The following is a 17,531-nucleotide window of genomic DNA, read 5'->3' on the forward strand; positions in this document are numbered from 1 at the left end:
GCTGCGATAACTTGGTTTTTCCTCTGAGAGATGCGGTAGGAAACACGCAGGTGCTGAGACCTGCCTTCCTGCGTGTCCTCCCTCCCTCCACCTCCCCAGCGTCAGCCTGAGGAGCTTGGCGATCCCGTCGCCGCTCCGGAGAGGGTCCACCCCACCATTTCCAAGTGCCCACCCCGTTTCCCTCTTCTCGCTCTTCCGTTCCCCCCAAAAGCCGAGGGACGTCCTAGCTCCTCCAGAAGGAGCCCCGCCCGACCCGTCCCCCGCGGCCGCCGGCACCGCCCGTTGGCCAGGCGGCGGCTCGGCGGCGGGGGCGGCCCTGCGGCGTCCCGGCCCGCGGGCTCGCACTTGCCGTGCCCCCGGCTCTCTCCTCCGCCTCTCCCACCCCCCGCCGCGGCCGAGGAGCCCCCGTGGGACCGCCCGCCCCCTGCCCTATCTGAGGGGGGGGGAACGGACACCGACGCCGGGTGTCCGTGGGTCCTCCGCCGCCCTCAGAGCCCGCCCCGCTCCGAGGCCCGGCACTGCGCGGGTCTCGGCGCAGCCCTGTCTGTGCGACGCTGCCGCCTTCCCCGTCCTGCCGCAGCTCCCGTTAAGCGCACCTTAACCTACGGCACCAGGCGTCCCTCGCAACACCCTCGCTGCTGTTCAACGTCTTTTTATTATTGTTATTCCCTCAAAAAAAGAAAAAAAAGGAAAAACCCCGTCAAAAGTGGAGCCGCTGAACGCCCTGCGGTCCCCTCCGTAAGCCCGGGCGTCCTCTGCCTCGGGTCTGCGGTGCCCCGTGCGCTGCGGTGCCGGGCAGGGCGCTGGGGTGGTCCGGGGGCGGGACAGGGCAAGGCGACCGCGGGGCGCGTCTGTGCGGCGCGGCCCCCGGCCCTGGGCGCGGGTGGAAGCGGCGCGCCCGACGCTTGCGGGGCTTCTTAATCCCAGCGCGAACGGGCAGGCGGCGAGGGCCGGCGCGGTGGCGCGGGCGGTAGGTGCGGGCCCGGCTCTGGCGGAGGGAGGAGGCTGCCGGCCGGCGGGCCGGGCTTTGCCGTAGCGGAGGGGCGCGGCAGGCCGGCGGAATGCGGTAGAGGCTGCGCGCGGCGCGCCTTTAGCTGGAATACGGTAGCGGTGGGGGGGGGCGGCCTCCGAGGCACCTCTCTGGCGGGGAAGATCCTGTCTCGTTGGCATCTCTATGGTCCCGGATGTGGTTGCGCCGGGGAGGGCGGGCGCCGCTCGCTCTTCCTGCCCTGCCTCTCGATGGTGACTTTCCGGGGGGAAGGGCCGCCGGCGCCGCCGCGCGCCTGCGTGAGCCGGGCCCGCTGCCCCCCCGCCGAGGCCGCTGTCCGACGCGGTGAGCGGCGGCGGCTGCCAGCGCTCGCGGCGCCGCTGGTGCGGAGGAAGGCGCGCGCCCCGCCCCCCCTCGGCCCCCGCCGCGCCGGGGGGGCCGCGCCCCCGCCCCGCTGCGCCGCTGGCATCCCCGGGGCTGCGCGGCGGCAAATGGTGGGGCCGGACGATGCCGGAGCTCCGGGCAGCGCAGCCGTGCTTCCCGCGGGCCGGCAGGAGGCGGCGGCGGAGGAGGCGGCGGAGGAGGAGGAGGAGGAGGACGGGGAGCGGGATGGGAGCCGGGGCTTGAGCCGGAGGAGCGGTGGGCCGGGGCAGGAGCGGCTGCTGCAGCGGTACCTGGCGGCGGGTGGGAAGCGCTGCCCGGAGAAGCCCGCCAACGGGGCCGCCTACGCCGTGGGCCCCCGCGGGAGGATGACCAACGGGGACGTCGGCTTCCTGCTGCTGCCGCCGCCGCCGCCGGAGGAGCCGCCGCCGCCCCCTCGGGCTGGACGGGCCGAGCCGGGGCGGGATGAGCCGGGGCCGGGGGAGGAGGAAGCGAAACTGCAGAACGGGGGCTTCCTCCCCTGCCCGCCCGGCCCGGGGGGCGGCGGCGGCGTCCCCGCGGGAACCGCCTTGGAAGAGCCGCTGAGGAGCTGCCGGCTGCGGAGCGAGGCGGAGCGGCGCGGGGGGGCGGCGGCCGGCAGCCCCCCGCCGCCCCGCGGCCCGGGGGACGACGCCGGCAGCCGGGCGCAGGCCGCCCCCGGCGTGCGGACCGCCCGGTGCCGGCCGGAGCCCGCTGCCCCGCCCCCGGCGCCCCTCGGCTTCACGGACGTGAACCTGAACTCCCGCAACACGTACGAGGTGAGCCGCCGCCGCAGCGCCCCGGAGCACCTGCCCCACGGAGGGCCGGCGCCCGCGGCCCCGGCGCCGCCGCAGGAGCCGGCGGAGAGGGCCCGGCGAGCGGGCATCGCCGGCGCCGGCAGCAGCTTTGCCGAGTTCTTCACCAGGTAAAGGAGCGGGCGGCGGGGCCGGGGCCGGCGCTCCCGGCAGCGCCCGGCCCCGGGCCCGGGGCGGGGGGGAAGGGATGCCGCGGGAGGCGGGGGCTGAGGTCTGCCGGGGCTTTCAGTTCACGGGGGGTGGTGAGGCTGTCTGGAGGACCGTGTCTGGGGTCGGCGGTCAAAAGACTGCCGGTCAGATGGCGAGCGGTTCCAGCCCCGACGGGCTCTTTTGCCCCCAAGTCAATATTGCTGCAGCGAGAGAGAGGCTTTGCGTTGGGCGTGAGGGTGGTACGGTGAAGGTACTCTTGCCGCTACAAACGGTGTGGACTTCTCGCTGGAATTTGCTTCCTGTGCCAGAGCGTTTTACTGTCTGAATGAACCCATGAGCTACTTTCGGGTGATTCTGAGAATCGTCGCCAAAGTTGCAAAGGTCCGTAAAGCTCTTGCTACCTGTTGATGCTGTAGGTACCTTTTACTTATTTTTTCTGAAGCGTGGCGTGGAAAGCTTCAAGGACCAGGCTTTTTGCTCAAATTAATTCGGCTTCCGTTAAGTTTCTAGCACAACCCCAAAAACTTTTAGGACATCCAGCTTTGTTACCCTGGGGACTCCGTAGCATCGCTCACTTTGTAACATATGACACAGGAGATCCATCTTGACTGTAACAGTTTATGGCATACTCTATATTACTTTTATTATGTTTGAAGAGGGGAGTTTAATTTCCAAATTTCTAACAGGTTTTATTTTCCGAAGCCCCAGGGTTATAGTTGTTATGTGACAGCCACTCCGATAGCACAGTGGGTCTCTAAGTGTCTTGAGAAGACCGATTAAATCCATTAGCTGAAGAACTGACATAGGAGAGGTTTGATCTCAAGGCAGGATCCCAACTTGAGAAATAGGCTCCTTCTGCCAACCCTCAGGAAAGGGAGAGATGGATTCTTGCCTGAGGATAAGGATGGTGGCAGTTGCAGGGCAAGTTTGATGCCTCTACTTTGTTTCAAGGATGGGTTGAGAGATGTCCCTCTATTCCCACTATTTCCTATTAGTGTTCTTCCCTCCCGCACTTTTTTTTTTTCTCCCTGCTGTACATGGACTGCAGTACATTACCTTCCTTTTGCCTCATTACTTGAACTTTGACCAGTAACATTGGTACTTGTTGCTTTTTGCCCTAGAGCAATATCTTAATGACATTCTGGAGAATTTTCCTCATAGAAAAGGCTGAACTTGATGTGCAGTAGAAGTTGTTGTCAATATACACTGACATTTGCTGTTTTCAGTGAAGGCTTGGGTAATACATGGAAAAATTTAATTGCTTCTATCCTGGCAAAAGCTATAGTGCTGGCACCTCAGTGAAAAAAAGGGTTTGCCAGGGAGCCAATTTCATAGCCTGACTGGCCCAGCTGTCTGTGCCTCTTGTACGTTTGGCCTGGTGAGCAACACTGGCCTCAGAGACTTTACCTTCAGCTCTGCCTATATGTTCATAAAAATGCCTTAGTTAAAGCTGGTTTCATCTGAGCAGCCGAAATGAGATCTGCTAATAAAAACCACTTTTACTGATCTTTAAAAACAAACCCAGACTTTTCTTCCTTGATAGATTTCTCTCTAGATACAGTAACACTAGAGTTTGTAATCTCCATTGCTTAGGAAAGTGGTAATAAAACTTTCTTTTCCTCATTTTTTTGAGTAGTTCTTGTCTTCTAAACTATTCCTGAACCTTTAAAAGCTTAGACTTCTCACTTTTTTTTTTAAACTGCTCAGATTCATTCAAAACTGACAGTTGCCATTGTAAGTGGATTTTTTCTCTAGTTCTTAGAGAAATACCTTGGCTCTCAGTAATGAGGGCTCAAATTGTGTAAAAATTGTCCTGTGATTGAATGTTGGTAGCAGCTATTCTTGCTTGTAAAGCTTCTCGGCAGATGGTTGCTTGTATTTTTGAATGAGCACAGAGCCATAAATGATGTTGCTCCCAAAGTTTAAGTTGTACCGGGTGGCTGTATGCTATCAAAAGTACTTGCTGAGAGAGAACAACTCATTCATGTGTTGTCAGAATGCGTACCTGCTCCCACAGTGTATGAGAAGAGGTACTGGATGTGCTAAACACGGGTAGTTCAGCAACCTGGAGCATCTTATATAGGATATTTCACTTGTAATGCTCTTCGTCTATTTTACAAACTGTCTAAAATTTGGTAGCTCCAATTGTTTTTTTCTAATAGTCCTAATTACATGGAAATCCTTTTAAAAGGTGGACATTTCTTGCTGTTAGTTAAAAACTGAGAGAAGGCAAGGGGGAAGTCCTACTGCCTTCAGTGTGAAAGCTTCATTGTTGTAATTGCCTGGTCAGACAAACTGTTTGGTCATGGCAGATCTGGGTTAGGAGGCTGCTGTTTCCAGCTGCTTGTTCTCAGCTCTTCAGTTATCAGACTGGCCTGCTTTGCAGTTCTTTGAAATCATCCATGTTAATTGTCTGTCTTCATGTCACTGAACCAGAGGAGAAACCGATGAGGTGAGTTAGGGGGAAAAAGTGAGCAGCTGTCAACAGCAGTATCTTACCTGAGCTCTGTGACAGAAAGAGTGGCTGTGCCCTTGAGATTGTCAGTCACAATTAATCTAAGATCATGGGAAGGTTTACATCAATGATTAAAACTATTTTTTTTTTCAGGTAGGTATTACATGTAATGTTTGGCCCTGGGATCTTAAGTTGTGTTTGTGCCAAATTATTAAGCCTGTCAAATCAACACTAACAGCTTTTAACTGAAAAATATTTTTTTTTGCTGTCCTCTTGCTCTACATCTTTGTTTCTCTCAGCATGTGAAGTGGGATGCCTCAAGTAAATCAGAGGTATGTGGAGCAGAGTGCCGTGGCAAGGAAAATTGCATGACTATGGTCACTTGTCTCCACTGTGCTACTGTTATGGTCAGAACATTAAGTGGCTTCTTGAAAGTCACCTGTCACTGCTTCGTACTCCTGTGTATGATTCATAATGCAGTCACATGTAGGCACTGTTCTTATGGTTTGTGGTCTTACATAGGAGCTTAGAAGTGCAACGCTCTGTTCTTGGGTTACTGGATCTCTTTTGGGTAGCCCCAGTGGATTGCTGTTGAGTACAGAATGGTTCAGCAAGCAGGAAAGTTGTGTGGACAGTTGAATTAAAGCCATGATGATTACCTTGATTGCAGTATACTTCATCCCCCGAAGCAGCACATACAGAGCAGAACAGTAAATCAAGGGCAAGCAGCAGTGAGTATTCCAGGGCTGAGGTAAAGCCACGGTGATTCTGAACCTGTTTTAAAGATGCATTGTACTTCACAGTTCTGTATGTGTACCAGTTCTGTACCAGGCATCGTCTTAGCTTGTGTAGATATTGTTCGCTTCTGAATTGTGTACTTACTAGATAAATTTAGGTGCCTGGTAGTTGGCAAAGTTTCTTATTCTTGGATTCAAAGCTTTTTGTTGACAACAGCAGTGAACTTTGTTGTAGTAAAGCACTGTTTTCCCAAATACTTGTTTTCCAGAATTCCTCTTAACAAGTTTTCCTGTTAAAATTGCGAAGAGCTTAATTCATAACTGCCACTTCTTATGGGTCTTTAGAACGTGCTGTGAGCAATAGGTGTAAGGGGTTGTAAGCGTATATCGTAGTTGGCATACATATCCTTATAAAATCTGTCTTCAGTCTCATACACCCTTCCTTCCTCACCCAGAATGGTTGTGCTTATTGTCCAGAAGTTTTGAAAAATCTTCACTTGGGGAGATGATGGAAAGTTGAAGGGAGTCAGTATATGTAGGACCAAACCGAGAAATCACTGAAGCCCACATCTTTTTCTCCCTTTTTGTAAACACAGTTCTGTGGTTTAGTAAGTAGGTAGTTCTTCAGAAGCTCCTAATCTTCTCGTTCCTACAGGTGTCCTTGACAGAGACCATGGAAGGTTGCAAAGAGGTTCACTCCCCTGAGTATTGTTACTTGTGTATATAGTAATGTCTCTAGATCTGTAGTTTATATTTCAATTTATTACCAAGTAGTACCTGCAGCTCTTTGAGCTGTATAGGCATATACCTAGTCTACAGTTGCATCTTGTGAATGTTTAATACCAGAATCAATGTTTCTCTTTGTATACAGAGCTTTTTTGTTTCATAAATCAGCATGAAAATTCAGGGGATGTACTGTGCCTCTATGGGAAAGAAATCTGTTTTGTGGGGTTTTGGTCAAAAATGAGAGTCAAATGGGGAATGAGCTATCTTAGTTATGACAGATCTTCTAAACCTTCTGTTTGTGTGAAGATCAAAGAACAAATTGATGGGGGCACTTCATGGTGCTTAATTTATATTCCTGTATTGCCTGTCATATATCTTGGTCAGCTCTTGCTGATGTCCTGAAGGACTTGTGTGTTTGGTTTTGATTTTGGGGGTTGTTTTTACCCTGTCCAAATAAACCAACCAACAAAAAAACCCCCAAAACCCACAATAGAGTGCCCCTAACAGGTCAAGGAAATATACTGACAATATATTGGGAAGATAATTGGAGGGAAGAGCTAAGGGAATAGAACAAAGCTTCACCCAAAAATTGTGAGAGCACCCTCCACCCTTCTGTCTTTGTCAGACCTAGCTTTTTGCTTTGTCTAAACAATCTTGTAATTTAAGTGAACAAGCGGATACTTATATTTGATTTGAATTAAAGCTGACTGGGGAAAGTAGGCAAGAGCACCTGGACCCAAATCTGTGACTAACTTCAAACAGTATTCTCTTTTCCTGAGTCAGAGACATAGTTAACTTGGTATAAATAGGAAAAAACGTTCATGAAAAAACATTATATCAAAATGAGAAGTTTTTCTGTAGATTCTTCATTCACTGTTTGCAAGAATGATTTATTTTATGAAGTTGTGTTGACATGTCCAGTTTCTGGCTTTCAGTCATATGAGTAACAAATATAATGACAACTTGAGTAAATGTAATCTCCAAAGTAAAACAAACTGTAGCAAACTTTGAAGACGAATGCTCAGTACTTACCTTTTTTGGCTCCTGACTTTTTTAATAACTGTGTACATAGAAAATTTTACCCAAATTATATGAACTCTTTATTCATAAAAAGGTCAAAGAAATATCTCTGCACATCTAAAGTTTTTCTCACAAGTGTGGATGCCACTGTAGCAAATTAAATCTATATGACAGCAGCCTTGTTTTTTTTAATGAACCAGTTCCAAGCAGCTCATGAAAATGAGCAAGTCCTCAAGGTCTAGGAGTTGAAAATACCTGTTTGAGAAAGTTTCACTCCCAGGCTTCATGATGCAGTGGTTTTAAGGGGTCTTGTGTTACCAAAAAACATTAGCAATGGGTGTTTCACCATACGTATGTAAGATGCTGTGCACCTGTGTTGTCATTTTGGCTAGGATGTCTGTTGAGTAGCAAACCAAAGTTAAATTTCAGGCGCACAAATGGAAGAATCATATGCTAATTTAACTCCGGATAGGTATCTAATTGCTATATTGCTCCAATTTCTGTCTGCAGTCTGTCTCCTTCCCCCCCGCAGCTGAATAAATAGATGTCACTTATAAGACCTTAGAGCCATATGTATAATCTTTATCAGTTTAAACTACCTGAAGTATTATTAGCAATTTCTCTGCTCTCCTTGGTAGACAGTGTAATATTCTATGTTGGTACAGATATTTGCACTAGGAGTCTTATAATCCTGACAGGATTTTCTCTGAAGTAAGGTCTCATTAAACTAATGCTGTAGGGTTTTTTGGGGGCGTGAGGTTGTATGTAGGTTTTTTCAAGTCAAACAGCTGAAATTGCTGTTTAGTGTGCAACAATCTGCTGGAGTCATAGCTTGTTTTGCTAAGGAGTTTTTACAGAGGCCTTTAAACTCAACTTGAAAGTATCTCCCCCCCTCCATTTTGCAGAAGGCCTTTTTCATTCCTTGGTCTCTTCTGCTTATTTTGTGTCACAGAATTTCTTACAGACTCAATGTATTGAGAGTAGTGTGACAAAGTGAATGGGACATTTCTTCTGAATAGCCTCTGACTAAAAGGAGAATATTTTACATGGAAAACAACAACCGAAGGAGGTCGCTTTAATCACAGCTGGCCTCTAAGAAAATGACAGTTTTATGCTTTTGCTCTCCTGGCTGTTCAATTATTCATTAGGCTATTTTGTCTTGATTGTTTAAGAATAAAAAAGGAGTTTAAGGGTTTTGATCAAATTTCATTCACATGGATGCAAAAATTGTTGTTCTCTTCAGTTTCTGGGAACTGCTGAGATGTTTATGATATAAAGCCTGTCCTTTTTTTTTTTTTTATCCCTTACTGGTCTTGTTTGTTGTTCAGCTGGGAAGGGACTAGGTTTGTTAGACTGGGTGGCAGGCATTGCTTTCAGTGTCTCAGCTTCAGACTGTGCTGTGCTTCTCAACCTTTTTATTATTGCTTTCTAGGGAAGTGAAGCTTAGGCGGTTACTGCCTGGTCTCTCTAATAATGCAGCCTCTTAGCTAGGTTCAGTCAAACTTCTCTAAGATTGAGAGGACTCGAATATAAAAATCCTACAGGTTTTTGAATGAAGGCTGAGCATAAGGAGAGCCTACAAAAGAGACTCTGTTAATTTGGCTCTATTTGGAGGAAACAGTCTGTTGTGCAAACCACCTGCAGAGCATGTTGCTTCTAGCCCGTCACTGGAATAGCAGTGTGAGAGGTGGATGGATGTTGTGTGGGTGAACTTATGACTTTGATTAGTGGAAAACTAGTTCTGGTGGTCATAGATGAGTTTATTCTTCCAGAACTTCTGAGAGCCAAACACTCAGACTGGTGTTCCTGTAAATTCCTTTCATGCTTTCTTACCTCCTGACTGAAAATAATACCTGTAGCCTATAGGAGGAAGTTCTTTTCTGTTTTTCTCCATCCTTCTCCAAGTTACTCCTTTATTAAGAAGAAGTCATGTTCAATTTCCATTGTTATATTGGGAACTTTTATTTAATGTGCTCTTGGGTAAGTGAAAGAGTCTCTCTTGATAATGTAGTGTAATAAAAGCTGCCTTGTTGGCTTCCCTCACCTAGGGGAGTTCTGTTGATCTAAAACTTCTGAAGGCCAGCTATAGGAATAGGCAAACTAAGTGATTGTCTAGAAGTGAAGGAGAAAAGACACCAGAGATACAGAGAACAACAAAACGGCTATAGCCCTTCTGCCTCTGCTGGAGCCACAGACACCCAGGCTTGCTGCTGCTGCCTCTGTTGCTGAGGTCTGGTCTGATGTGCTGAGGAAGATGCTATGAGAGAAAGGTGTACTTCACACGTCTTACTTGCTCTCCAAGAACAGCAGAGTTGTTGATGCCAGCTCCTCTGCTTTCTGTAGCAGGGGAAGCTTGGCCCTGGCTGTGTCTCAGACCCCACAAAGCTCAGTCCTGTCTGTATTGCTTCAGTTGCCTAACGCATCTGTTAATGTAGGATCTGGTCTGTCTTGCTGCTGGGCAATAATGAAGCTGTTTGTATGCTGGATGCCAGAATGCTTTAAAAAACCAAACAAACCATGAACTACCAAAGGTATTTGGGCAGTTGGTAGCTGTGAAATGGGAAGCAGCGGAGATTCCAGAGCACAAAATATCTCTGCTTTGGGTGGCTGAGGGAACTGGAGTTGTTTAGCCTGGAGGAAAAGAGGCTGAGGGGGGAGACCTTATTGCTCTCTACAACTACCTGAAAGGGGGTTGCAGTGAGGTGGGTGCTGGTCTCTTTTCCCAAGTCACAAGCAATAGGATAAAACAGCCTCAAGTTGCTCCACGGGAGGTTTAGATTGGATGTTCGGAAAATTTCTTCGCTGAAAGGGTTGTCAGGCATTGGAACAGGCTGCCCAGGGAAGTGGTGGTGTCACCATCCCTGGAGGTATTTAAAAGACGTGTAGATGTGGCACTTGGGGACATGGTTTAGTGGTGACCTTGGCAGTGTTAGGGTAATGTTTGGACTTGATGATCTTAAGGGTCTTTTCCAATGTAAATGGTTCTATGATTCTAGCTTTTTGTTGTTGTAAACTTTAGGTGTTTTGCAGGTTGCTTGCTGTTCCTCAAATCCTGTAGGCAGCCGAGTGGTAGATTGGGAAATTTTGTCCTTGCTTTGTAAAAAGCCATCAGGCAAAACTGAAGGGAATCAGGCTCTACATATTAATATCAGCTGTGTAACAGATTAAAAATGGATTCTTGCATTTTGTAGTATTTCTGCAATTTATCACTGGAGCAGTGACATAAAATGTATTGTGAATTGCTAACCACAGCAGAAACCTGATACGCTGAGTGGCTACAAAAGTAGTACAGTAGTACTTTGTAGTGCTACATTACACAGTCGAGTAGTTGACAGGCACTCTGTCTGGGACCAGAAAGGAAAAATACTAACTGAGGCTTAACCAGGCTGGTTGGAGTAGTAAGCATCACCAACTCTTGGGACACTCTTCAAAATAAAACTCTGCTCAGTGTTTGAACTTACAGTTCACAGACTTGCAGGCTGTGTCAAAGGCTGGAAATGTTTCTCACCTTTGTCTTGACAATGTATCTTTTATAGGAACATTTGGACTAGAGGTATAGTGACTGCCCTGATAAAGCTGGTGACTTTTGCCTTAACTGAGAGCGAGTCATTGCTGGAACAGTTTTAGGTAGTTTGCTTCATTGGGTTGTACTTTCTTGAGATATCTTGGTGAGCTGATTGAAGAATTTGCTGTTATCAGGAGACAAAGGGAATGTCTCTTCCCTGCTTCTGGTATTTATTTGATCCTCTGTGATCTGCTGTAGCTCATTAAGCTGGGGAATGAAAAAATGTGGATGGTTTTCTGTGGGATTAGTGAGTTGAATTGACTTGCAAGGTATGGAGAGTCTCAGAATCGATGCAGCAGAGGGAGTGCAGTACATTACTGGTGCAAGGAAGAGAAATGGGCTTCCCCTTAGTGGAGCTGAAGCAGCTTGGCCATTGTGTGTGTGTGAGGAATACGTCTTATTCCTCTAGTGCTGTCTTGCTTGGAGTATGTTGCTGGTTAACCAGCTGTGGCTTTGTTGGAATGGATATTCCTGGCCATACAAGAAATAGCAGAACATCTGTAGTCAACTGGTAGAAATTCTTCACTTCTTGCAGCTGTGATCTAGGATTTTGGTTTCGATTCTGTGGGCAAGTGATGTTTGATTATTATTACAGAAGATTGACCACAGTGTTTGGTGTAGTGTAAAAATAGCTGCTGAACTGCCTGGTAAAATATGAAGATGATAGAATAGTTTGGCATAGAGTTCTGTTTTGCTAGTTCACTCTGAAAAGTAAAGGTGAGACTACACTGATTATTTTCCTTTACTCTTTTTGTACTTGAGCATTCTGAAATTTAACCATGTCTGTTACCTTCTGTATGTGTCTGCTTGTTTACATATGTTTTTGAATGCTTGAGCCTGTTTGTAAAGCTGACCTGTGCAACAGCTCTTTAAGAGTATAATGTAGACTGTTAAAATACTGTTTACCAGTAAGTGTTCTGTACAGAGTGTTCTGTAATATTGCTAAATGCTTTCAACTCTTAAAACTTCCCAAGTGTTTATGTACCTGTAGTAAACCTGTTTTGCCAGCAGAGTTTGTAAAGCCACTTGGGGACTGGTAGCAGTACTTCTGTTAATGTCTGTGGCCTTTCTAGGAGGCCAGAAACCTCCTCCTCCCCTACCCCTCAATCCTTAGCAGCTACTCGTTGACAGTTCATTAGATTTTAGGTATACCTAATTGTAGCTGAGGCTTTAGTTGACCAGTGATATCAATGGAAATGTCATAGTTTCATTAAAGAAAAAATAATACTGCAAGCTTGGTCTTGCTGAAGATGCATGTTCTCCTGGATAGGATTTTTTGGTTTCCTTATTATAATTCTTTTGGGGGAGGAGGAGGAAACCAAAAACTTCCTTGTATAGCACTTAAGACTGTAGTTTCATACTGTTACAGGTGCAAACATTGAAGTTCTGTTGGAGAGGGTAGTTTTGTATACTCTTTGGGTTGTTGTCCTGGTTTTGGCTGGGATAGAGTTAACTTTCTTTCTAGTAGCTGGTATATTGTTGTGGTTTGGATTTACGTTTTTCCCTGATTCCCTCCCCCATCCCACTGGGTGTGGGGGGGAAGTGAGCAAGTGGCTTTGTGGTGCTTAGTTGCTGGCTGGGCTTAAACCATGTGTGATGGGTTGACCCTGGCTAGATGCCAGGTGCCCACCAAAGCTGTTCTATCACTCCCCCATCCTCAGCTGGACAGGGGAGAGAAATATATAACATAAAGCTTGTGGGTTGAGATAAGGACAGGAGAGATCATTCACTAATTACCATCACGGGCAAAACAGACTCAGCTTAGGGAAAATTAGCTCAATTTATTACAAATCAGCCAGAGTAAGGTAATGAGAAATAAAATGAAATCTCAGAACACCTTCCCACCACCCCTCCCTTCTTCCTGGGCACAGCTTCACTCCCGGATTTCTCCACCAAGCCCCCCCAGCGGCACAAGGGGGACAGGGATGGGGTTTACAGTCATCACACGTTATTTTCTGCCGCTTCACCTCCTCAGGGTGAGGGCTCATCACACTCTTCCCCTGCTCCAGCATGGGGTCCCACCCACGGGGTCAGTCCTCCACGAACGTCTCCAACATGGGCCGTTCCCACGGGCTGCAGTTCTTCACGAACTGCTCCAGCATGGGTCCTTTCCACGGTGTGCAGTTCTTCAGGAGCACACTGCTCCAGCGTGGGTCCCCCACAGGGTCACAAGTCCTGCCAGAAAACCTGCTCCATGGGCTCCTCTCTCCACAGATCCGCAGGTCCTGCCAGGAGCCTGCTTCAGCGCAGGGTTCCCACGGGGTCACAGCCTCCTTCGGGAACCCACCTGCTCCGGCGTGGGGTCCTCCCCAGGCTGCAGGTGGAGATCTGCTCCACCATGGACCTCCCTGGACTGCAGGGGGACAGCCTGCCTCACCAGGGTCTTCCCCACGGGCTGCAGGGGAATCTTCGCTCCGGCGCCTGGAGCATCTCCTCCCCCTCCTTCTTCACTGACCTTGGTGTCCGCAGGCTTGTTTCTCTTACATGTTCTTACTCCTCTCTCCCGCGGCTGTTTCCCACTCTCCCAACTTTTTTTCCTTCTTAAAAATGTTATCACAGAGGCATTACCACTATGACTGATTGGCTCGGCCTTGGCCGACGGCGGGTACGTCTTAGAGCCGGCTGGTATGGGCTCGCTCTCTCTCGAACACAGGGGAAGCTTCCAGCAGCTTCTTACAGAAGCCACCCCTGTAACCCCCCCCCGCTACCAAAACCTTGCCACAAAAAACCAATACATTCCACCCCTAGTGGAGAATGCGGGCAAGGAAGCCCAACAACTGGGATCCCTCGCTAGAAACCGGGGAAAAGCACCCCATTGTGACCGGCCCAGAGGCCCCTTGTATCCTTGGCATAGACTACCTCAAGAGAGGGTACTTCAAGGACCCAAAGGGGTACCGATGGGCTTTTGGTGTAGCCACTGTAAATGCAGAGAAGATCAAACAGCTATCTACCCTGCCTGGCCTCTCGGAAGATCCCTTCACTGTGAGATTGCTGCAAGTTAAAGAATAGCAGGTGCCAATTGCTACCAGGACAGTGCACCGTCGGCAATATCGGACAAACCGAGACTCCCTGCTCCCATCCATGAGCTGATTCATCACCTAGAGAGCCAAGGAGTCATCAGTAAGACTCATTCACCTTTTAATAGTCCTATATGGCCAGTTGTCTTGGTGTGGAGAGAAAGAAGAGATCTTTGTTCTGCTTAAAGGTGGTAAAACTAGAAACATCCTGTAATAGGTCTGTGTTTGGGGGTAACAAAATTTTAAGAGAAGCTGGTGTCCAGCTTCTCCTTGTAGCAAGGTGGTGAAAGATGTGAACTGTAAAATCAGCTGGGTCACCTCTCCTCCAGTATAGGGCAGAACTTGGAAACTTGTGCTCAGAGCAACTGTATAAATGTATTGAATCAAAATGGGCTGATGTTATTCTAAATTATTGAAACTAAAAATGTAGAATGTGTAATAAGTTCTAAATTTATCAGTGTTTTGTTCTAAAAACAGTTGCATGTTAACTTACAAATTAAGGTTGAAATGCGAGAGTAAAGGATGAGTTGATAAGTATATTTGTGAACTAGGGGATATTTGCTCTTAATGTTTTTATGTTCATGTCACTTTTTCAGCCATAACTAATAATGTGAGAAAACACTTCTGAGTATGTGAAAGTGAGCAAATAGCTCCTGGACAATGTCATATAATTAAAATCTAAAATAATGGGGACACCCTAGCCATTGGTCTTAAGAAATAATTACTGTGTGCACTCTGAACATACATTGCAACTTTTTGGATGCTTTTTTATCAATTCCTACAAATGATGTACTGTATATAAACAATTTAAAATGTAGAAATAGAATCCTACTTTTGTTGCTTTGCAAGCTTTGTAAGTGGCTAACCAAAAAGGTTTTATTTCCTTTTAATGATTCATTATTTATGCTTAGAGTTGAGTTACATTTGTTTCTGTATGTAAATTATTGAAAAGTCTTGTTTAAAGCAGAGGAGCTAATTGTGTATAATCAAGCAATGTTTTTCTGCTGTTATTTCCAAATTGTTGCACTTAAGACCGTAACAAATTCTGCTGTGTTCTTAAGCAGCTTATGCGTTTTACACATGGTAAAAACATGCCAATGTGAATGCAATAATTCTTGTTATGTACTCACTTATAGTCATGAAGGCATATGGAGTTGCAGGCTTGCAGGGGCCTTCAGAATTTGTGCAGACTATTCTGAAAGTATGGGTTTAAGTAAAAATGATTCATTTTAATATTATACCAGTAAAAATGCATCTGTAACAATTCCTGGGACACACCTCTTCTAACTCCTTACCGATACAGCTCTCTGGGTAAAGATTATTAGGTACATAAGTAGTTTCCTTATCAGTTTGTCTTTGGGCTAATTGAAATTTCAACAAATTTTAAACATGGACCTATTTTGTATGCCTAGGAAGCTTGTTTAAAAAATAGCATAGGGGTGGAGCAAGAACAGACTGTGTGTAGAAGCAGAACTCTGTTCTTTCTGGAGATGCAAAATCAATTGTATCGTAATACATACACAGTTTTTAATGAGTTTTGTACTTCATATTCCTTTTACAAATTCTGAGGCTTTACTGGAAGCAGTGGACTTTTAATGTACTTTAGTTATTGCAGAGAAATGCAACTTCCAGGGTTTTTAACTGCATTTTTGTAATTATATTTAAAACAAACGAACAGAAAACCTAAACTGTTTTTTGTCCAACTTGGTGCTCATTTGTAGCATTAATTCTATGCTGGATTCCCCCTCTAAGCCTCTGTGATTCTGGGAGGAAAAGTTGTATAGGATAGAGTGAGGATGTTCTTGGTGTGATGCTGATTCCTTCCTGTTGGTGTCTTGCTTCCCTGGATTTAACATGAGACAGTTGTCTTATGCAGTGTCTAGATGCTTAATAAAAAGGAGAATATAATCAACCCTCACTTCCTTTGTCAGTTTTTGTGGCTTTCAAAGCTTGTTTTCTCGGTGCTTCCCTGTTATCATAAATCTTGAAAGGTGGATGCAATGAGAAGAAATTATTGTTGATTGAAAATGACAGTAAACCAGGTTGTTATGTGTGTAAAGTAAAAGTCAGAAAAATGTTTTAACAGTAAGGGTATTTAAGGGCATTTAAAAAAAAAAGTCATTTTTAGTAGTCTAACTTAAAAGGTCACTTGTTGGAACTACTTTATTTGTAGATTAGTGAGTAAACATTTTGAGCAAGGTCAAAGTTACTTTGCAAGGGAAATAAATTAGAGAATAGTAGTCTAGCTTTCAGCATCAAGATTTAAACACAATGTTTATTTATTTTTAAGATAACTCTGAATTCTGAGTATTGTGTTTGGAAAAAATTGTTTCTTTGGTGCCATGCTTCAAGTTTTGCAAGGATTGCTTTCCAGGGATGCCCACAGTTTTTTGTTGTCTAATATGGTGCAGTGTTTTAAATTAGATTTATCTGTCTATTAAAATGAACCGTAAGGAAGCATGCTTGGTTGCTCTGGTGTAACAGTAATGATGATCATGTGTTTTATGCCCTCTTCTGAGACTGTATCCTTGTCTCAGTAGTTGATACCACTTGATTTTTGCTGTTTTTCATAGTGCAGGATTAACAAATTGGAGAAAGGTAGGCTCATCTTAATATGCTTCATACTGATACTCATCTTAAATGGTTCAGGTGTAAGACTCAACCTTCCTCTGCACTTGAAATTTGTATCTAGAGAACTAAAACCAGCAGACCAGGTGAAGCTTGAGTCTGAAGGTGGAGTTCTAATGATTTGATTCTCTAACACTTAAGAAGTAGAATGATGCTGCAAGCTTTCCTTTGATACGGAGGAGGCAAATCCATGTTAGGACACCTGTCTGCTTTGGCTGACTAATTATCTTTGAGTTTGCTATGCCTTCTAGAAATCTGATTGAAACTTCATTACTAGAATCACTGGCTAAACAGTTAGGATGGCTTTCTAGGCAATCACATTAAAATTACTTTAACAATGCAGAGTAAGCTATACAGACCAGGACTGCATTTTAGCTTGCCATCTCACAGCTTAGTTGCATTTCACAGATTTCTAAACTACTGTTTTCTTTCCTCTGTGGTTCTAGCACAATTCATGCTCCTGCTGCTCTACCAGGTTAGAGTAGCAGTGCTACCAAATGACTTCCTTTAGTCCTGTAGTGTTGAAAGCTGGGGTTGGAGCTTAACAAGTGCTGTTGAATGTATGGGTTTAAAGGCTACATGTTACAGTTTCATGGAGGGAGTGGAGAGATGAGTCAGGATCTATATCTTGTTTTAAAGCTAGAGGACTAAGGGCAGATACAGGCTTATGAATGCTGTTTCCAAGTGTTACTGTTAAGAATGCTGGACTCAAATGGGAGTTTTAGGGAAAAATGGGAAGTAAATAAAGTCAATTGATTCCAATAATGCAGTACTATATCTCAACAATATCAGAGCTCTGAATCCTCAGAGATTATTCTTCTGGCAGGCTCCTTGGAGGCTCAAAGTTAAGATTGGAAACCCAAGGATGTGCATTTGGAGTGGGAAGGAAAGCAACTTCAGGTTTTGTTGGGATGCACAAAGCAGCAAAATACTCACAGCCTGTTGTTACTGACACACAGTGGAGTTGTAGAAAGGGAAGATCCAGATGTGTGATTTTTGTTGAAAGAACTGTAGCAAAATGACATCTAGCT

At 46.2% G+C, this 17,531-nt stretch overlaps 1 protein-coding gene across 3 annotated transcripts in view; it reads left to right on the plus strand.

Annotated features, from left to right (window-relative positions):
* The first annotated feature begins 464 nt into the window (after positions 1-464).
* Positions 465-17,531, plus strand: part of TBC1D12 (TBC1 domain family member 12) — a 51,435-nt gene continuing 34,368 nt past the window's right edge. The window contains exon 1 of one of the 3 annotated variants that reach the window (XM_075026059.1): positions 465-2,312. In XM_075026059.1, the coding sequence (XP_074882160.1) occupies positions 1,240-2,312 (1,073 nt within the window). In that variant the 5' untranslated portion in view covers positions 465-1,239. Of the gene's footprint in view, positions 2,313-2,718; positions 2,734-17,531 lie in introns of those variants that run through there. The other 2 variants (XM_075026060.1, XM_075026062.1) reach the window with 2 other exon arrangements.

The sequence above is a fragment of the Buteo buteo genome, chromosome 4, assembly GCF_964188355.1.
Source record: "Buteo buteo chromosome 4, bButBut1.hap1.1, whole genome shotgun sequence".
Classification (NCBI taxonomy): domain Eukaryota; kingdom Metazoa; phylum Chordata; class Aves; order Accipitriformes; family Accipitridae; genus Buteo; species Buteo buteo.